The 22,320-nt window shown below is 44.1% G+C and overlaps 1 protein-coding gene across 1 annotated transcript in view; it reads left to right on the forward strand.

Annotated features, from left to right (window-relative positions):
* The window catches only part of LOC144696333 (diacylglycerol kinase iota-like), an 864,725-nt gene that overhangs the window by 796,744 nt on the left and 45,661 nt on the right, over nt 1-22,320 (forward strand). The window contains 5 exon segments of the mRNA XM_078567549.1: nt 676-875; nt 9,844-9,992; nt 11,344-11,423; nt 15,549-15,618; nt 20,302-20,342. Coding sequence (XP_078423675.1) covers nt 676-875; nt 9,844-9,992; nt 11,344-11,423; nt 15,549-15,618; nt 20,302-20,342 — 540 coding nt within the window.

Below are 22,320 nucleotides of genomic sequence, written 5' to 3' on the forward strand. Positions count from 1 at the left end.
GTGCCCATTGTCACTCAACACTGAAGATAAACAGTATCTGACATGGCCAGGTGTTCTCAATTCCAGTGTTTAAAAGTGTTCTCAAGCCCCCTATTGCTCATGAGCTCTGAGTGCAATGTCATTCACTGTCCTTGGGGTTGGCACCCTCAGTGTTCTCAAATTTGTTGGAACATAGACATTGCTGGACAAAAGGCACAAAGGACCATCTATTTTGCTCTGTACTAACCTGGTAGTCACACAATAAGTGATAATGGAATTGTTGACTAATCATTGCAATCAATCTTTATCAATTATTCTACAACTGACTTAGACACAAAGTGAGGAAAACACCAGTGATGGAGACCTTTGAGAACCATCGACCCAAAATCACCTGTTTCTCCTTCACTTAATGAAGCCACAAAAGAAGGAGCAGAATAATTATCATATTGCTTGAACTTTGTTGATCAGAGTTCTTGAATCAGTCACTTTTCTTAGGCCTTCCATAACTTGATTTTGATGAGTCTGCTGTTACTCAGTGGTCTAACAGCATTGTGAGCGGTCCCTAGGAAATCGTTATTCAGGTGTAACTTGGGGGCAGCTTTTGAATGTGGCCTATTCTCTTTCATTACCTCTGCTGTCCACAGAGCATGAGTCCAAACCTTGAGGCAGATATAATGCTTATCTTGTTTAATGCAGGCTGCCCTGCAGGTCGGGGGTCACGGGGAGCGGCTCCACCAGTGCCGAGAGGTGATACTCACCACATACAAGACAATTCCTATGCAGGTGGATGGGGAGCCGTGCCGGCTGAGTCCATCAGTCATCCGGATCTCACTGAGGAACCAGGCCAACATGGTGCAGAAGTGCAAGCGGAGGACCTCCATGCCATTACTGAATGAGTGAGTGGTTTGCTTCCCACTTCAGTTTATAGAGTGAGTTATTTCTACTGCTATTTTTTATCTTTTTGTATTCTTGCCTTGGAAAGTGGTACAAAGTTTTAGCTGGCTAATAGAACTAAATGTCCTGGAAATTTGCAGCTTTTGGCAGATTTCACAAGAACTAACTTCACTAAAATGGCATGGAATGGGTGCATTGGCTAACCCTGCTGGCTGCTGAGGAGTCTGATGTAGAATACCATTGGTAAGTTTCTAAGATCAAGATTAAAAATATAGAAGACAAATACACACCCAAGAGAGTGTGATAAGAAAAACCCAAGGGCTGACTGGTTATGAACAAAGACAAGCAAGATGTAAATGAAATTGTTCCCTTAAATTAAACGCATCAATTACTGAAACAGAGCACAAGGAACAGCTAAAGAAAACAAGCTGCTATTAGATCAGCTGAAGGAAAGAGGATCAAAGCCATTTTTGGGATTGTGAAGAGACAGTGAGCTGTCAAAGACTGTTGGGGCATTGAAGGATGTTCAAGGACATGTTACAAAGGACTCACTGGGTAAGGCAGAAATATTAAATTTCTGTCAGCCTTCACTTTTGGAGATAATGCTCATTCTTAGAATTGATTTTAACTATGAAACTAGTATTAAATTAGATGAATAAATTGTTTTGGAAAGGATTGAGAATTTGTAAATAGAAAGAACAGCAGTGAAACCCAGTCGAGATTCCTCAGGGAGATGAGACACATACTGTGCAAAGCCCCTCACCCATATTTGTAAAAGCTGCCCACGCTCTGGGGTGGTTCCTATAGACTGGAAGGAACCTAATGTAGTCCCCATTTTTTAAAAAGGTGACAAGACAGACAAGAGTAACTATAGTTCCATTAGTTTGACATTGGGAGTAGGAATTAAGTTTGAGGGATTAGAGATGCGATTTATGATTCCTTAGATAGAGAAGGACATATTAAGGAAAACCAACATGGCTCCATTAAAAGGCAATGCCTTACAAATCTAATTGTATTTTTTGAAGAAGTTAATAAGGCGGTGGATGAGGGAAGACCCACAGACATTGTCTACTTAGCCATCCAATAAGCTTATAATAAGGACTGCACTAGAGGTTTGTCTATAGGTAGGAGGAGGGTTGAGGTCCTGCAAGCAGATGTTAGGGAGCTGGAAAGAGACTAGCAAACAGGACCTCAAATAATATTCAGATTATTCCCAGCACCATACACTAATGAATATAGAAATAGGAGGATGGAGAAAATGAATGTGTGGCTTGACAGATGGTTCAGAAGGGAGGACTTTAGATTCCTGGGATATTGGGATCAAACCTGAGGGAGAAGGGACCTGTACAGGCTGGATGCATTGTGCCTGAACAGAGCCAGGACCAGTGTCCTTGTGAGGCACTTTGCTAGTGCTATTGGGGAGGTGATATTAATTTAATCCAGCAGTTGAGAACAGAAGTTTGGGCACAAAGCTGGTTTTCCATCCTGCCTGATTTTATTCTGTAGAAACTGTGGAGAGTAATATTATGTGGGGTATAAACCTGGCTTCCCACACCGTGGGTTTCTTTCCTGATAAGTTAGGTAAAATTATCCCAAGCAACCCCCAGGATTTTGATTCAATGATGGTATATCAAAGGGAGATGGTTAAATTCTCTCTTGTTCGGGATGGTCATTCCCCGGCACTTGTATGGTGTGAATGTCACATGCCATTTATCAGCCCAAGCCTGAATGTTGTCCAGGTCTTGCTGCAGTCGGACACAGACTGCTTCAGTATCTGAGGAGTTGCAAATGATACTGAACACATCAGCGAACATCCCCAATTCTAATATTACGATGGAGGGAAGGTCATTGATGAAGCAGCTGAAGATGATTGGACCTCGGACAGTACCCTGAGGACCTCCTGTGGTGATATCCTGGGACTGAGATGATTGACTCCCAACAACTACAACCATCTTCCTTTGTGTTAGGTATGACTTCAACCAGCAGAGAGTTTTCCCTCGATTCCCACTGACAAGGTTTCCTTGTCCACTGGCTAGGTTTCCTTGATGCCACAATTGGTCAAATGCTGCCTTGATGCCAAGGGCAGTCACCCTCAGCTCACTTCTTGAGTTTAGCTCTTTTTTCCATGTTTGGACCAAGGCTGTAATGAGGTCAGGAGCTGGGTGGCACTGGCAGAACCCAAACTGGGCGTCAGTGCTACTTGATAGCACTGTTGACAATATCTTCTGTCACTTTGCTGATGATCGAGAGTTGACTGATAGGCTAGTAATTGGCTGAATTGGATTTGTCATTTTTTTCCACATTGATGGGTAGATGCCAGTGTTGTAGCTGTACTGGAACAGCTTGGCTAGGGGCGCAGCAAGTTCTGGAGCACAAGTCTTCAGTACTATTGCTGGAATATTGTCAGGGCCCATAGTCTTTGCACTATCCAGTGCCTTCAGCCGTTTCTTGATATCATGTCGAGTGAATCGAATTGGCTGAAAACTGGCATCTGTGATGCTGGGGACCTCCGGAGGAGGCCGAGATGGAACATTCACTCGGCACTTCTGGCAGAAGATTGTTGTGAATTCTTCAGCCTTATCTTTTTCACTGACGTGCTGGGCTCCCCCATCATTGAGGATGGGGATATTTGTAGAGCCTCCTTCTCCTCCAGTGAGTTGTTTAACTGCCCACCACCAAACACGACTGAACATGGCATGACTTTGATTCGTTGATTGTGGGATCGCTTAGCTCTGCCTATCACATACTGTTTCCACTGTTCAGCATGCAAGTAGTCCTGTGTTGTAACTTCACCAGGTTGTATCTCATTTTTAGGTATGCCTGATTCTGCTCCCGGCATGCTCCCTTGCATTTTTATTTGAACCAGAGTTGATCCCTTGGCTTGATAATAATGTTAGTGGGGGATATGTGGGGCAATGTGGTTACAGATTGTGGGTGAATACAATTCTGCTGTTGCTGATGACCGCACAGAGCCTCGTGGATGCCCTATTTTTAGTTGGTAGGTCTTTTCTGAATCCATTCCATTGAGCACAATGGTAGTACCACACATAAAGATGGAGGGTACCCTCAGTGTGAAGATGGGACTTCGTTTCCACAAAGACTGTGCAACGATCAGACCTATAATACTGTCATGGACAGAAGAATCTGAAACAGGTAGATTGGTGAGGACAGGTCTAGTAGGTAAATCCCTCATGTTAGTTCCCTCACCACCTGCTGCAGGACCAGTCTGGCAGCTATGTCCTTTAGAACTCAGCCAGCTCGGTCAGTAGTACTGCTACCGAGCCACTCTTGGTGTTGGATATTGAAGTCCCCCACCCAGAGTACATTCTGTGCCCTTGCCACCCTCAGTGCTTCCTCCAAGTGGTGTTCAACATGGAGGAGTACAACAGTCAATGATAGTTTTGTGGTCGCCATTACTAGGACTAGCTTTCAATTCCAGATTTATTAATTGAATTTAAATTCCACCAGCTGCTGTGGTGGGATTTGTACCTGTGCCACCAGAGCATTAGTCTAGCGATCTTGCCGCTATGCCATTGTCTTTTCATCTGCTTCACTGATTACTTATTGAGGCATGTAGATAATTGACTTTCCTTGGCTTCCTTCACTGTCTAAATGTGGTATGTTTCTCTCTCCCTCCGCCCTGATCCATGGCTGGTTTGCACAGTATCCATAAGGTGCAGCATGCTGATCTAAGACGTGTCTCTGCTCCTCCTGATAGCTTCACACTGTAAGTAACAATCCTCTCTCTGCACCCGCACCTTTCATTCTATGTTCTGCTCCTTGCTGTTTTTTTTTGTCGATATTTTGTAAAGTAAACACACCAATTCCATGATATACCACAAACATAGTGGCGAGCGGGGGTGTCGTGGAGCCAATCGCCACCCGTGGTCTGCTCCGCGCCGCCATTTTATGCCAGCGGGCCAATTAAGGTCCGCCCAGCGTAAAACGTGAGCCGTAGTGCTCCTGTGCGGGCGGGGGGAGGAGGGAGAGTCAGGGCCTGCGCTCATTCACGCATGCACACAAGAGAGCGCTTCAACCTCCCTGAGGCATAGAGCTGCCTCGGGGAGATTGAATCGATATTGAAATAAATAAATAAATGGAGAAAAAATTGAATCAAAAATGTCTCCATCATGAGATGGGACATGTTTTTATATTTCGGAAATTTTTTTTATTTAATGAAAGCTTTGGGAAACCTCATGCCGCTCGTGGATGAGGTTTCCTAAAAAATGTGAACGCCGCTTGGCCTTTTCGCCTGACCAAGGTTGGACGGGCAGCGTTAACAATTACATTAATTATTTCCTTAATGGCCTTAATAGGCCGTTTATATATCAGCGGGTGCACAGCCGCTTCCGGCGCGCACCCACTGAATGAAACATCATGAGATGGCGCAATGACATTGGGACACACGCCCGACGTCATCGCGCGTCATTTTACACGTCGGCATGTCAGGCTTGCCCCTGCATGCCAACTGAAAAGTCCTGCCCAGTGAGTGAGAGAATGAGGAAAACAGACAGAGCTATGTAGAGCTGTGTCACTGATACCTGCTTATGATGCAGTTAGGGTTGTATCATGTATTAATGACCTAGATCTTGGTCTACAGGGCACAATTTCAAAATTTGTAGATGATACAAAGCTTGGAAGCATTGTGAACAGTGAGGAGGACAGAGTAAAACTTCAAAAGGACATTGACAAGTTGGTGGAATGGGCGGACAAGTGGCAGATGAGGTTTAATGCAGAGAAATGTGAAGTGATTCATTTTGATAGGACGAACATGGAGATACAATATAAAATAAAGGGTGCAATTCTAATGGGGACACAGAAGCAGAGGGACCTGGGGGTATACGTACATAAATCATTGAAGGTGGCAGGACAGGTTGAGAGAATGCTTAATAAAGCATACAGTATCCTGTGTTTTATTAATGGGGGTATAGAGTTCAAGAGCAAGGAGGTTATGTTGAACTTGTAAAACCACAAGTTTAGACTCAACTGTAGTATTGCGTGCAGTTCTTTAGGAAAGATGTAAAGGGATTAGAAGAGTGCAGAAAAGAGTCACAAGGTTCCAGGGAGGAGGAACATCCATTACACAGATAGATTGGAGAAGTTGGGACTGATTCCCTTGGAGAAGGGAAGGCTGAGAGGAGGTTTGACAGAGGTGTTCAAAGTCATGAGGGGTCTGAATAGAGTGGATAAGGAAAAGTCAACATTCATTTGGTGAATGGATTGCAAACAAGAGGGGCACAGATTTGAGATAATCAAGAAAAGAAGCAATGGAGACATAAAGAGAAACTTTCTCATGCAGCAAGTGGTTAAGATCTGGAATTCACTGCTTGAGAGTGTGGTGGAGGCAGGTTCAATTGAAGCATTCAAGAGGGAATCAGACTATTATCTGAAAAGGAAGAATATGCAGGGTTGCAGGGATAAGGTGGGGAATGGCACTAGGTGAATTGTTCATTCAGAGAGCGGGTGCAGACACAACAGATCAAATGGGGGACCAAATGGCCTCCTTCCCACAGTGTAACGATTGTGTGTGTGTGTGTGTGTGTGTGGCATAGCAGGGGTTAATATGGGACTGGAGAACAGTACCGCCCACGGAGTGAGGTAGAGAGAGACACCTGACAATAGGCAGGAGACAGAGTTGTATGGAGAGAGTCTGGGAGAAGTCAGCATGGAGTTAAGTCCTAGTCTGGACTATACTTAGTACATAGGTATGTCATTATATGTTACCAATAAACACAGCTGTTCAACCTTACAATCTCTGAACCTCTTTGTGATACCCAGTGAATAAACTCCTACAATAATATATGTTCACATAGGACTGACTCACTAATATCATGGTCACAATATCGATTTTAAGCCATTATTTTATGCCCAGCAACATGCTTTATCTTCTATTCCACTGTATTTTATTTCATTAATTGCTAATCTGGATCCTTGTTAAAAATGTTCAAAACCTAAGCATATACCATATCTGCTTCATTTCTCCTGTTCCCTGAGCTGATAATACCTTCAAAAAGAATCCATTAATTCATGTTCATTTATATAGTGCCTAATTGAGCCTCAAAGGCACTTCACATCAAATTCATTACATTGTTCAGTTACAGTTGTTCTGAGTATAATTAGCTCAACATGACCTCCATTTCCTGAATCCATACTGCTGTTTTATATTAATAAAACTTACAAATTACACTTTTGCAAGTGTTCAGCCCATGTCCTCCGAAAACGTTTTCAAAGATATTTTTGCACAATTGTTATGCGTACAATCTTGTGGTTCTAGCTGTGTCTTTTAACACAAAACTAATCAAACAAAGCTCTAGAATGGTTATCCAGCCTCCCATCGACCTTATGCAGGTGAAACCTGTTTGCCCTTCGCATGCAGTGTTCCCTAACGTCACACTCCAGCAACACAGGAACCACTGTATCTTGCAGACCAATCGCTTGGATGTTTCATAGTCATAATTTTTCCCTAATACTTAATAAAGGAATTCAGGGTATTCTCCACTTCAATGCACAGGGTGTTAGAAGGCAAGAGGAGTGTTTGGACTAGAATGGTTGTCCAATACATAAGCCACATTTGGCTAATTTACAATGGAGATGTGGCTAATTGATTTGAAAGTAAAAATGTATAATAGGCACCGTTGTGGGCCCTATGATCTCAATACCCATATTCGCACGGCCTACACATTGAACTTTAATCTTTTTGTGTGTTTGTTGGTAAAATGCCAAGATGAATGCCAGAGTGCGAGTGCTTCTTAGTCATCATTGATCATCTAAAATGTCGTATGGCTCTGGTGGAAACGCAAGAATTCAGTGCAATGGAAACAGCAACAAAGACGAGCTGTTGTAGAATCACAAGAATGCACAGTGCTGTAGGAGACCATTCAGCCCATTGTGTCTGTGCTGGCCCATTGATTGAGCTATCCAATTAATCCCATTCCACTATTCTTTCCTCATAGCCCTGTAATTTTATTTTTCATTCAATTTTATTTTAAATGTTACTCTTGAACCTGCTTCTATCACCCTTTCAGGCAGTGCATTCAAAAAAATAGCTTCCTCATGTCACCCTGATTCTTTTGTCTTCCTTTCTCTTTCAGCTTTCCCCATGTTTGCATGGGATCTGATCACCCTTCATATCAACCATCACTTTTTTTTGTTGGATTTGGCGGGTGGTTTTTTCTGCTGGATACCATTCTTACCACTAACCCTCCCCATCATTATCTGACTAGGGACCAGCACTGGCTTGCCTGCATCAGTGGCTGGGTTCTTCTGTGGCCAACAAGTCCTGGAGCGGGACTTGAAGCCTTTGCTTCCTTTTGCCTATCACCCTAGAACTGTGTCCTCTGCTTCTCTCCTTTCTGCCATAGTTACTCCTTATTTGCTACATCATCAGCATTCTTGATTTTGAACAGGTCTATCAAACTTTCTCTTAATCTTCTCTGCTCTAAGGAGAACAACCCCAGCTTCTCCAGTCTCTCCTCATGACTGAAGTCCCTGAACCCTGGAACTATTCCATTCTGAACCCTACCCAAGGCCTTGGTACCTCTTGTGGTGCCCAGAATTGAACATAATACTCCAGTCTAAGACCTAACCAGTGTCTTATAAATGATTAGTATTTGTATGCCTCGATTTATAAAGTCATGGATCCCAAATGCTTTTTTAACAGCCTTCTCAACATTCTCCTCAGCCTCCAAAGATTAGTGTACATATAGGTCTCTGTACACAGGTCTCTCTGTTACTGTACACCCTTTTAAATCTTACCATTCAGTTCACATTTCCTCTTCATTTCCTCACACTGCTCTGTGTTACATGTCATCTGCCATATCTGTATGCATTCCATCAGTTTGTGCATATTCTTGTAATGTTCATTGATGTCCTCCTTGTTGTTAATTTACTACATTCCTGGGTTATCTGCCATCTGCAAACTTTAAAATTATGTCCTGTATACCCTAGGCCATAAACATTAAAAGATTCATGGGAATGGTTCCAGGGATGAGGAACTTCAGTTATGAAGATAGATTGGAGAGGTTGGGACTGTTTTCCTTGGAGAAAAGAAGGCTGAGGGGAGATTTGATAGAGGTATTCAAAATCATGAGGGGTCTGGACAGAGTAGAAAAGGAGAAACTGTCCCCACTCATGAAAGGATTGAGAACGAGAGGGCACAGATTTAAAGTAATTGCTAAGGGGAGCAGAAGTAACGAGGATAAAACTTTTTTACACAGTGAGTGGTTGGGGCCTGGAATGCACTGCCTGAGAGTGTGGTGGAGGAAGGGTCAATTGAAAAATTCTAAAGGGAATGAAATTGTTATCTGAAAAGGAAGAATGCGCAGGGTTACAGGGAGAAGGCGGGGGAATAGTACTCGATGAGTTGCTCATTCGGAGAGCCGGTGCAGACACAAAGGGCCGAATGGCCTCCTTCTGCACTATAACAATTCTGGTCCCTGAGGGCAACAAGGTACACTCTCCTCTAGTCTAGAAAACAAATCAAAACCAATTAGAATAATTGCTTCTGGTTCTGGTTTAGTTGTGTCAACATCACAGACTAATATCCGTATTCCGCCATCATTTATATGGATAATGTTAGCTAAACTAGGCATGAGCTGCTGAGATGGTAGTCCTGATAATGAAAAATTTTAAATGAAAAAGAACTAAAGATGGGTCTTGAAGATTTCAAGTGATGGGGCTGTTACTATTTCCTTTGGCAGCTTGTTCCTTTTTTTCATTTATTTGTTCACGGGGCTGCGGGCATCTCTGGTTAGGCCAGCATTTATTGCCCATCCCTAATTGCGCTTGAGGAGATGGTGGTGAGCCATGTGGGATTGTCTTGGGAAGAAGGATTGTTGATACATGGTCTTGGAAACAAATGGTGTTTGTAGTATGTGTGGATGACATCGTGATCTCCACTTCTCCATTTTCTTCATCACAAGCTCTGTCAGTAGTTTTCCCTTCTTATCTCTTATTGACTCTGTTTTCTAGCCCTCACACTGTCCCTGGCCGGCTGAGGATACGGGTGAACAGGATCAGCCTTCAAGACTATGAAAGCCCACAGTACAACAAGGAAAAGTTACAAGAGACATGTGAGTGGAGAAGGGCATATTGGGGGTAGTTTTAACTTAATTCACCAGGCAGGAAACCAGCAGGATTGGGTGAATGTCGCTTTTCCATCCCAATATTAACATTCAGTAGCGAGTAAAAACCCAGCAGGGTGTTAAACCAGCTTTGTACCTGATCCTGTTTGCGCGGTTAGGATAAAACTGAGTCTGAGTAACTGTTCTATCAATTGAAAGCAAAAGATCACATTATTAACAGTCACCCAGAGCCCCACAGAGCAGGCGGTGAGTCCTGACAAGGGAAGAAAGTGGAGCAAAATAAAGGGATTTGTTATCAATGGTGGGGTCAGAGCCTGGGACCAAGGGATGCGGATGATGCTATGTTCAATATACAAAACAATTGCAGTGCCATATTCAGTATTGGGCCAACTTTTAACATTTAATCTTTAAACATAAGGGTTTTTTTTTTTGCAGTCTTACACAAACCACTAAGAGGCAGTGATGGAAGATTACAACAGGATAAGCTGGATGAGCCAAATGGCCCCATTGATCCACATTGTTCTTTCTGAAATGATTTTGCCATAAATTATGCAATATTACATTGCATTAAAACATAGCTGACCGCCAGAGGTTCGAGGAGTTTGAATGCTGAAATATCTCCTCTTGGCTTTGTCTCCAGCCATCAGCCCCTCTCAACTTACAGTTGGTGTTGCCTAAATACTTTTGGGTTAGTTATGCCATTTTCTGATCAACCAATCAAAAACAATGTTTAACAGTAATGATGGGGTGACATCTTACTGTTGTTGGCAAATTAAATGCCATAACTTAGGGAGCTGTGAAGATTAGACCGAGTGCCAAGGCAGCCAAGGGGCTACAAACTCTTTTTTTATTCTTTCATGGGATGTGGGTGTCACTGGCAAGGCCAGCATTTGTTGCCCATCCCTATTTGCCCTTGAACTGACCTTTCTAGGCCATTTCAGAGTCAGTCACATTGCTATGGGTCTGGAGTCACACGTAGGCCAGACCAGGTAAGGATGATAGATTTTCTTCCCTAAAGGGCATTAATGAACTAGATGGGTTTCTACAATAATCAATGATAATTTCATGGTCACCATTTCAATTCAACTCCAGATTTGATGGATTAAATTGAAATTCCACCAGATGCCGTGGTGGGATTTGAACCCATGTCCCCAGAGCTTCAGCCTGGGCCTCTAGATTACTAGTCAAATAGATATTACCACTTCGCCATAATCTCTCAAAAAGAGAAGGCCATCAACAACTTTGTCTATGCGACTCAGTGCTATACCACACAACTTTCTTCTGTCAGAGGGTCATCAGAGGGCCATCAACCAATGACAATCCCTGGCCTTATATCAAGTGATCCAACGTGTGTAATGTCTTAACATTGTTAACTTTCATCGTGCAGCCATCCCACTGGGAATCATTGTCATCCACGGAGACTGTGACCTAGAGACCTGTCGCAGGTACATCGATCGACTACAGGAGGTAAGATACAAATCTGTGATATTATAGTAATGTCAGTGGATGAAGACATTTAGACACATTTCCTTCCAGCTGTAATTGTTGAGGAATATGGTGAGAAAATTGCAGTTTGATCTTTGTGTAAGGGTTGAGCCTGTTGCACCGTCATGGGATTGTTTCCTGTTAACCACGGGCATTATGAATGGGGGACAGAAGTGCCTGGCCTGTCTGACCTATCCCTGCACCTAGCTCCAGGGGCTGGAAGCAGAATTTCTAAGGCGTCCTAACCAATGATTTATTGAGGGCATTGACTTGCTAATATTGCAGGTCATCTTCAACCAAATTCCTTCAATCTCTATAACAATTTGGAAATCTTGAATCAATGTGGAATGTATTTGGCAAATCCTTTTGTGCAATGTTAAAATATTGCTTCACTAGCCGTGATTTTTCTGCTTTTTCCCCAGGACTTTTACCCATTAACACCAGATGGACATCGCGTTCACTACCAGGTAAGGCAGTCTCAGAGACAGACTTGTTTTGGCTGCTTGATCAGTCATTTCTCTTCCCTTGCTTCCTCCATGAAGGGTTTGTGATGCCTTCATCACAGCTAAATAGAGGGTTAGTGTTAGGGTAGCTGCAGTGGCTGGAATCACTACAAGACTCAGCAACATTTCATAAGGATTGCAGCTAGCGGGAGAACTGAGGGAGGAGGTAAGTGTGAAGGGGAAAGAGAGAAGAGGATAGAATCAAGGATTGGTATTTGTGTTTGGAAAATAGAGAAGTGCCAACATTAATTAAAAGGGAGGAAGAGTGTTCACTAAGGGTGTGGAGAGAGCCAGTGTTCACTAAGGGTATGGAGAGAGCCAAATGTTCACTAATGTTGAGGAGAGAGCCAGTGGTCACTGATGGTTTAGGGAGGGTCAGTGTTCATTAATCTTGAAGAGAGAGCCAGTGTTCTCTAATAGTGAGGAGAAAGCTAGTGTTCACTGGTGGTTTGGAGAGAACCAGTGTTCATTAATGGTGTCAGCAAAGCCAGTGTTCATTAATGGTGAGGAAAGGGCCAGTGTTCACTAATGGTGAGGAGAAAGCCAGTGTTCGCTGATGTTAAGGAGAAAGCCAATGTTCACTAATGGTGAAAAGAGAGCCAGTGTTCACTGATGGTGAGGAGAGAGCCAGTGTTCACTAATAGTGAAAAGAGAGTCAGTGGTCACTGATGGTGAGGAGAGAGCCAGTGTTCACTAATGGTGAGGAGAGTGTGTCACTAACGGGATGGGAGGAGTGCGTGAATTATCAAGCCCCACTACTCCATAAGCCATTAATTTCTCACCAAAATGACCAATTGTGTGCCCAAAACTCTAGTACCCAGAAGAAAAGAGACTCTTACCAGGCTTCTTTCAAAAACTCAGAATGATCAATTTATTTTAAAACTAATCTTCTTTGAACAAGTTGCAAGTACTGGTTAACACACAATTGTAATCGGGAAGTATAACTATCTATCCCTTCCTAAAGAATTGCCCCAGCACACATACGCACACACACACACACACACACAGACATAGACACAGACAAACAGATAGAGTCTCTGTGCAGAGATGGGCTTTGGAGGATGGGCGTTATAAAATGAATGATAAAGTCTGCATGACCTCGACACTGTCAGCCTGGAGTTCTCTCATATGAAGATGGGCCACTGGTCCCGGTGGATCCTGAAAGTTCTCACCACTGGTCTCAGCTTTGTAGGTCCAACTGCAGACTAGTTACACTCAGATGAGGGTTCCCTGGCTGCAGGTTGATAGCCACACACAATTTTAAGCAAGGTAGAGAGTTGGAACCAGTCAAGGTAGCATTCCTTCCTCAGCTTGTTCTCCAACAAGACTGCCTTCAAAACAAGCAGGTTCACAACTTAAGTTTCCTTTTCCCTCTCTCCCACGTGATTGTCTTTTTGCTCCCAGCTTTTCATTAATTCGAGTTCTTTGCAGTTCCAAACAAACAAACAACTCCTTCTCGAGTACCATATCGGTCAGGTGATTTCTTGGAAGAGGCCTGCTTGTTTACAGTTTCAAGGTGAACTAATGACCTTTTAAAAAAAACTCCCAGGTTAGCATCCATATATCCAGATCGTGCCAAATCCTTCCATTTATTGTAAAAGAAAACTTCAGCCTTGAGAGATATGATTCTAACAAGTGCCAGTGATGACTAATGGTGGGGAGAGAGCCAGTGTTCACGAATAGTGAGGAGGGAGCCAGTGTTCACTAGTAGTGAGGAGAGAGCAAGTGTTCACTAATATTAGGGGAGTTCCAGTGTTCACCAATGGTGAGAAGTGTTGATCATCTAGACCATTTTAAAATATCAGTAGCACAAACTCAAATTGTTGAAATCTCTTCATCCTATATATGTAAATATTGTGCAATTAACAGAAGAGATCAGAGAGCCAAAGCTGTCAATCAAGCAATGTTTTTCCTGGGGCTCAGCTGTATCAACAGTCTAATGAATTTCTGGGCTCTCAGCCAAGCCTCATTATGCATTCTTGGCTGAGAGCTTAGAAATCTATTAGGCTGATTGCTTTTTATTGGGCTGTAGTAAAAACAAGTTTTTTTTTGAAGAAAGTAGGAAGCTATAAATGAATGGCTGTTTCTTTAAAGCTTTTTTTACACAGCTGGTAAGAGTAAGAGACCCTGACCTTCCCAGGTCTCCTCTCCATTCTTGTAGCTGCTGCAGCCTCAAAAACCCAAATGTTAGTGAGCCATTCTAACCCATATCAGAGTCCCTTTAATTAGAAACCCTTCCATTGACAGAATGGTCATGTCAACCCAGCTGCCCTTCCTGACTGGTTAGGGAACTTGAAAGCAGGATGCAAATGGTGTTGCTCAACACCTTGGCAAGGTAGGTTGGAGATTCTAATGAGTTCCTGACCCGCTAATGGACCTGTTGTTTTAACAGGGACCGTCGGTTGAACATTCCGGTCCTAGTGTCTTTCCCAAATTTCATTTTTCTATCGAACTTTGTATTGCCAATAAACATCAATACATTACACTCAGTCCTTTCATCTCAGACATTAAAGTGGTTTGTAAATAACTGAAGCCCTAGTACTGACCCTGCGCCACTCCACTAGTTACAATCCCCCAATTTGAAAATAATCTGCTTATTCCTATTCTCTGTAATCTGTCCTTTAAATAATCTTTAATCCACACTAATGTATGAACTCCAATCCCCTAAGCCGTTAACTTGAGTATAAACGTTATGTGTTTTTTAAAAGATTTTCACGGGATGTGGGCGTCGCTGGCTGGGCCAGCATTTATTGCCCATTCCTAATTGTCCTTGAGAAGGTGGTGGTGAGTCACCTTCTTAACCGCTACAGTCCATGTGGTGTAAGTACATCCACAGTGCTGTTAGGGAGAGAGTTCCAGGATTTTGTCCCAGTGACAGTGAAGGAATGGCAATATAGCTCCAAATCAAGGATGGTGAGTGGCTTGGAGGTGAACTTCCAGATGGCACTGTTCCCATCTATCTGCTGCCCTTGTCCTTCTAGCTGTTAGAAGTCATGGGTTTGGAAGGTGCTGTCGACGAAGCCTTGGTGAGTTGCTGCACCTTGTAAATGGTACACACTGCTGCACTGTGAGTGGTGGTGGAGGGAGTGAATGTTTATTGTGGTGGATGGGGTGTCAATAATGTTATGAACCTTCATAAAACACTGCTTCAGCCACAATGCGAAGGATGTGAAGGTTTTAGAAAGGGTGCAGAAAAGATTTACAAGAATGGTTCTAAGGACAAGAGACTTCAGTTATGTAGATAGATTACGCAGCTGGGCTGTTCACCTTGGAGAAGAGAAGGGCGAGAGTAGATTTGTTCAAAATCATGAGAGGTTTGGATAGCGTAAATGGGGAGGACCTGTTCCCATCAGCAGTAGCTCGAGAACCCTAAGGTGATTAACAAAAGAACTAGAGGCAACATGAAGAAAAACGTCTTTCTGCAACAGGTAGTTTGGCTCTGAGATATAGCATAATGTGTCAACCCCTGTTAACGATGCTGAGACTGCTTATGGGACCGCCTGATTACATAGCATCTACAACAGACCCAAACTGCTTACAGCTTCTTTGATATTGTATGTCTTAAATTTCCCAGATGTGTGATTGAGTTTTTCCTCATTCTCAGGACAGTGAGTCTTCCCAGCGACGGATGTTGTCTTCACAGAATCTTTCTTCCAAATGGTGCTTCCTAGACTGTGAGTAACTGCAGATGTGAAGAAATGGCAATGTTATTCCTCATTCTTCCTCCTTATTCTTCTCAACCATGAGTAAGGATAACACCATCAACAAAAGCTCATTGTTCTTCATTCATTATCCTCTACAATCCATGAGTTAGGATAACATCATCAACAAGGTGCAATGTTTTTCCTTCATACCATCATTGACATTAACATTATTGACATATTTATTCTTTAATCACTGACCATGAAAACTAGGCAATAATATCTGTCTGAGCTGAATATAATGACTGCCTAAATTTTCTTGGTTTTGAGTAGCTTCCTCTACTGATACCCCTAAACAATTAATATATGCCAAGGCTTAACGTAATCCTCAACATTAACCTGCTTATACCTCTCATAATTGAATCTCCCAACCTTCCAGATAATGCTAGTCCCTCTCAATTATTAAATGTGCCCCAGAGACTGCTGAGTTCCTCCTGTTAATGTACCCTTGAGCTTTGCTGTGCTCCACAAATACCATTCTGACCAAACACAAGCCTAACATTGACATGTCCTTCAAACTCCAGCTTGCTTCCAAACAACAACATATCCACAGAAAGCATTGTGTGTTACATACGAACATACAAAATAGGAGCAGAAATAGGCCATTTGGCCCCTCGAGCCTGTTCCACCATTCAACATTATTGTTGCTAACCTTTTCTTTTATTTGTTCATGGGATGTGGGCATTGCTGGCTAGGCAAGCATCCCAAATTGCCCTTGTTCAGAGGTCAACAATTTTGCTGTGGGTCTGGAGTCACATGTAGGCCAGGGCCAGAACAGGTAAGGATGGCAGATTTCCTTCTCTATAGGACATTAGTGAACCAGATGGGTTTTTACAACAATCATTTCATGGTCATCATTAGACTCTTAATTCCAGATTTTTATTGAACTCAAATTCCACCATCTGCTGTGGTGGGATTTGAACCCAGGTCCCCAGAGCATTACCCTGGGTCTCTGGATTACTAGTCCAGCAACAATACCACTACGCCATTGCCTCCCCCCATGTTTGTATTTCGAAATCCACATTCTCATCTACCCCAATAACCTTTGATTCCCTTGGCTAACAAGAATCTATCTACTGGATGCACGGTGTCCTCACTATCCTCTCTCACCTTTAATATCAGCTGGACTGCAGGATAGGAACCTCCACCAGCCCAGTCCAGCCACGGGACCAGCTGAATTGGAAACACATTCACACAGCTCAGTAATGTTTAGGGTGACTGATATCACCCATCTGATTTCTACCTGCTCCTGCACCGCCACCTCCATCACTCATCACTAGCCCGAGGCTGTCTCCCCTCCCCCCAAACCCCAGCGGCTCCCAGGGTCTCCTGCCCAACATGTGACCACAGCCAATTGTCAACCGGTGCCCGTGAGGCACTCTACACCTGACCAATCACTGTAACTACCATTCACTAACCACAGTCCGGCATCACGTGACCCCCATCGCTGACACACGCACCCCCCCCCCCCCAAATGCCTGGCCCAATGCGTGACCCCCATCGTTGACAACCTCACCGCCCAACACATGACCCCCATCGCAGACTCCCCCACGATGGCCTGACATGTGACCCCCATCGCTGACATCGCTACTGCCCAACACGTGACCCCCATCGCTGATACCCCCACTGCCCATCACCTGACCACATCACTGACCCCTCCGAAATGGCCCAACATGTGACCCCCATCGCTGACACCACCCACTGCCCAACACGTGACCCACATCAGTGACTGCCCAACATGTGACCCATCACCATCAATTGTCAACCGTCACAGCCTGTCTGCTGCCCAACACGCATTCCTCTCCTGACGGGTTTTTCCTTTTGTCTCTTTGACCATCTTCGGTATCGTTAGTCTGGGCCCCGCCCCCACTTGAGCACAGGCCCTCGTGTTTTGCACCTTGTGCATGAACCCCCTCCCTACCCCAACTCCCCAAACCTCTCCCAGGGCTTGGGCAGGACTAGGTGGATCACAAGAAGCAGGCTTCATCGTTAGTGTAAGGCCTCAATTTGCATATTATATAAGAACTAGGAGCAGGAGTAGGCAATTCAGCCCCTTGAGCCTGCCCTGCCATTCAATACGATCATGGCTGATCTGATTTTGGCCTCAACTCCAATTTCCCGCCTTCTCCCCATAATCTTTCAACCCTTTACTAATTAAAAATCTGTCTATCTCCTCCTTAAATTTATTCAGCGTCCCGGCATCCACTGCACTCTGAGGTAGTGAATTCCACAGATTCACGACCCTTTGAGAAAAGTAATTCCTCCACATCTCTGATTTAAATCTACCACCCCTTAGCCTAAAACTATGCCCTCTCCTTCTGGACTGCCCCACAAGGGGAAACATCCGCTCCACGTCTACTTTGTCTAACCCCTTTAGCATCTTATATACTTCACTTAGATCTCCTCTCATCCTTCTAAACTCTAGTGAGTATAGGCCTAACCTGCTCAATCTCTCCTCATAAAACAAGCCCCGGATGTCTGGAATCAATCTAGTGAACCTCCTCTGAACCGCCTCCAGTGCAACTACATCCTTCCTCAAGTAAGGGGACCAAAACTGTGCACAGTACTCCAGGTGCAGTCTCACCAATGCCTTGTACAGTTGCAACAACACTTCCCTATTTTTATACTCTATTCATTTAGCAATAAATGCCAAAATTCCATTTGCCTTCCTTATTACCTGCTGTACCTGTATACTAGCTTTCAGCGATTCATGCATGAGGACACCCAAATCCCTCTGCACTGAAGCATTCTGAAGTTTCTCTCCATTTAAATAATAAATCGCCTTTTTATTCTTCCGACCAAAATGGATAACCTCACGCTTATCCACCTTAAACTCCATCTGCCAAATTTTGGCCCATTCACCTAACCTGTCCATATCCATTTGTAAATTTCTTATTTCTTCATTGCAACTTACTTTCCCACCTATTTTGGTGTCATCCACAAATTTAGCTATAGTACCTTCTATCCCTGAATCCAAGTCATTAACATAGATTGTAAATAGTTGGGGCCCAAGGACCGATGTTGGGGCCCAAGGACCAAGGATATTTAAAGAGCCTTGCACCTGTTTCAGGCAGGTCACTGGATGACTAAAAGTTTCCTCAGCCAAAGCGTCATCCAGCACGGAGCAGCGTGAAATCCCAGGTCCAGCCAGCCCAGATTCCATACTGAGTTTCTCCCCCAGTTTGCCCTAAAGTTTGAGACACACCAACAAATACTGATAAACCTCAAAAGCATAGAGGGAAACTTTAACCCTTGCCCATCAATTTCCTGTTGGCTCCGTGCCTATCCTGAATTTATCCTGATCTCTGAAGCAGAAGTTGCACTTCAGTAGTTTCAAGTACAATCCCTAAGTGATCAACCACACCTTTCAAGCTCATAGTGCAGCTCAAGTCCCTCCCCAACCTTCAACTCGGGCTCTGCTGTATCAGTTATAATAGTAACCGCAGCACTTCATCTGTAAGGCAAATGTAGTACAAGGTAATTGCGGCCAGGGATAGGGTGGAGTTCTGATCTGGAGTTGGGGTCTGATCAGAGTCGGGGAGTGTGATGGTCCAATCACATGGGATTCTGGAGATGGGTCGGAAATGACCATGGGGTGAGCATTCAGTCATGGATTGCGCGGTCAGATCTCGGAGGGTATTCAGTTGTAGGTCTGGGGGTCATCAGATCCATGAGTGGAGGGGGATGTCTCGTTGGAGTCCCATAAAGGGGATAGTTGGGGAGGTCTGATCAAGGTTAGAGGTCAGTATGATCTGTGGGAGGGGGTTCGCATTGTTGGGGTAGCAGGGATACAGGTTTGCTTGTGGACTCTTAGAAAGAATTCCTACTGTTCTTGACCCCGGGCAGTGGGGTAAAGGCCTTCCTAACATCTTTCAGCTACTGCCTTTCCCGAGCACTCAAACCTACAAAATCAGTAAAAATTTGAAATACACAGCCTCATTAAATAATTAAATTACAGAACCAGCTCTGGGTAGCAGCAACTCACCAAGGCTCCTTCGACAGCACCTTCCAAACCCGCAACCAGTACCATCTAGAAGGACAAGGGCAGCAGATAGATGACAACACCACCACCTGCAAGTTCCCCTCCAAGCCACTCACCATCCTGACTTGGAAATATATCACCGTTCCTTCACTGTCACTGGGTCAAAATCCTGGAACTCTCTCCCTAACAGCACTGTGGGTGTACCTACACCACATGGTTCAGGAAGGCAGCTCACCACCACCTTCTCAAGGGCAATTAGGGATGGGCAATAAATGCCGACACCCACGTCCTGTAAAAGAATAAAGAAAAGGCTAATCCTTTGTCCTATTTCTCCCCCTCCCCCCTGCCCCCCCCCAACACCCCACTTGCCCCCTCCAACCTGTTTGTATTGAAGAGAACAAATCCAGCCAAAGTAATTTTGGCAGCTCAGTGTTTTTAAGGGAAAGAGTTCCCTTAGTTTGTGTCTCCCGGTTGTTTTTCATTGATTTTTCCTTGGTACCTGTTCTCCCTTTGACTCATGGTCTTTATTTGGTTCCTGTCTCTTTGGTTGCCATATTAATAATTCTCTCAATTAATTCTATCTGCTAAGCTTCAGTTTATTTTCTCAAGTTAATATCACTTGTACCTTTGACGGTATGTTTCACATTCATTTTCCCTTCTTTCTGTCTCTGCAGCAACATCTTTGGACCGGTTTTACCGCATTGACAGAGCCCAGGTATGAGACGAGAACTAGCAATGCCCCCACCTTAATGTCACTTGTTTTTTGATATCATTCATACAATTCCTATCGCTCTGAGCTATCTGGAGAGCATGAAAGGATCATTTTACAACAAATAATTCACAACCTCTTTTGTGCTTTGAACAACATTTATTAAACCAGTTTCAATCATTAAACAGTGGCCCACTGCAACTGGTTTAGCATGGTGCTCAAGACGTATGACAGTCACTATGTTAAGCAACAAATTGGATTTATATAACGCCTTTATAACGCCAAAGAAACATCACAGAGGTGCAGAACAGGAAACAAAAACAACACCAGGAGAAGGAAATGTTAGCAGGCTGGCCAAAAGCTTCACCAAATTGATGCTGTTAAATGAGTAGGAGTCGAAAGGTTTAGATATGGGAATTCCAGAGTGTTAAAACAAAGCATCAGAAGCCACAGTTTTCTAGCGGTCAGACTAAGTAAGTAATGCTCAAGAGGCTGGTGACAGGGGAAAGAAAGCTGGGCGAGGTGTGGGGGTGATTGTAATGGCCAAAGATGCTACTGACATGGAGAGGGATCAAGACCATGATGGCATTTTTTTTTTATTCATTCACGAGACATGGGCATCGCTGACTAGGCCAGCATTTATTGCTCATCCCTAATTGCCCTCGAGAAGGCGGTGGTGAGCTGCCTTTTTGAACCGCTGCAGTCCCTATGGTGTAGGTACACCCACAGTGCTGTTAGGAAGACTTTGACCCAGCGACAGTGAAGGAAAGGTGATATATTTCCAAGTCAGGGTGGTGAGTAGCTTGGAGGGGTAGTTACAGGTAGTGATATTCCCATCTATCTGCTGCCCTTGTCCTTCTAGATGGTAGCAGTCGTGGGTTTGGAAGGAGCCTTGATGAGTTCCTGCAGTGTATCTTGTAGATGGTATGCACTGCTGCTACTGTGCGTTGGTGGTGGAGGGAGTGAATGTTTGTGGATGTGGTGCCAATCAAGTGGGCTGCTTTGTCCTGGACGGTGTCGAGCTTCTTGAGTGTTGTGGGAGCTGCACTCATCCAGGCAAGTGGAGAGTATTCCATCACACTCCTGACTTGTGCCTTGTAGATGGTGGACAAGATTTGGGGAGTTGGGAGGGATTAGGTTAACACTTTGTGGGTTCAATCATTAAGACTGAGCACATCAGAACAGTCTTACATTGTTATAAAGCCTGGAGTCATTTAGAGCTGTGGTGTCTACTCTGCTGCTGAAAGCAAAAGTGAAACTAAAGCTGGAACACAGAATACACACATCATTTCCCTTCTCGCGATGTACAGACACATGTATCCTCTTAAAGGCATATTACAACACAAAGGATGGGCTGCAAGTTCTGCATGATGTACTCTTGTCACATTGGAAATGGACTCCTCCATGCTCCTTGTCAGTGACAAAAGGCTGACTGACAGGCCTGGCAATGCACTAAGAAGCTCAGTGTGCATCCTCATCAGCATTATTCTGTTGGCTGCCACGTCAAAGTCCTCAAGTTCCCTGAAGCAAGACTCATCTGCAACCTCACCCACAATGAGCTGGTCCACAAATTTTCCTTTCTCTCTGGCCTGACTATAGAGCATTTGTACCCGGTGATGCACCAGGTGCAGATTCTGACTTTACGCTACCGTTTAAAGCTCACACAGTGCCAGGATCAGAGCTGGTGGCTGTGATTGTAAGATCACGTGATGGTGCTTTGACAGCAGAGGTCTTGTATAACTCTCACTTCATAACAAGGCCAGACTGTCTGGCCAGGCAGCAGTTGTTTATTTAGGATATACAGCACAGAAATAAGCCGTTCAGCCCAGTCAGTCCGTGCTAGCATTAATGCTCCACTTGCACCTCCTCCAGTCTTTCCTTTTCTCACTCTACCAGCGCAACCCTCGTAGTGTATATGGATTTCTAAAGGATGTTTGATAAAGTGCCTTATAACAGGTTTGTTGGCAAAGTTAAAGCCCATGGA

Source organism: Cetorhinus maximus, chromosome 22 (assembly GCF_964194155.1).
Source record: "Cetorhinus maximus chromosome 22, sCetMax3.hap1.1, whole genome shotgun sequence".
Classification (NCBI taxonomy): domain Eukaryota; kingdom Metazoa; phylum Chordata; class Chondrichthyes; order Lamniformes; family Cetorhinidae; genus Cetorhinus; species Cetorhinus maximus.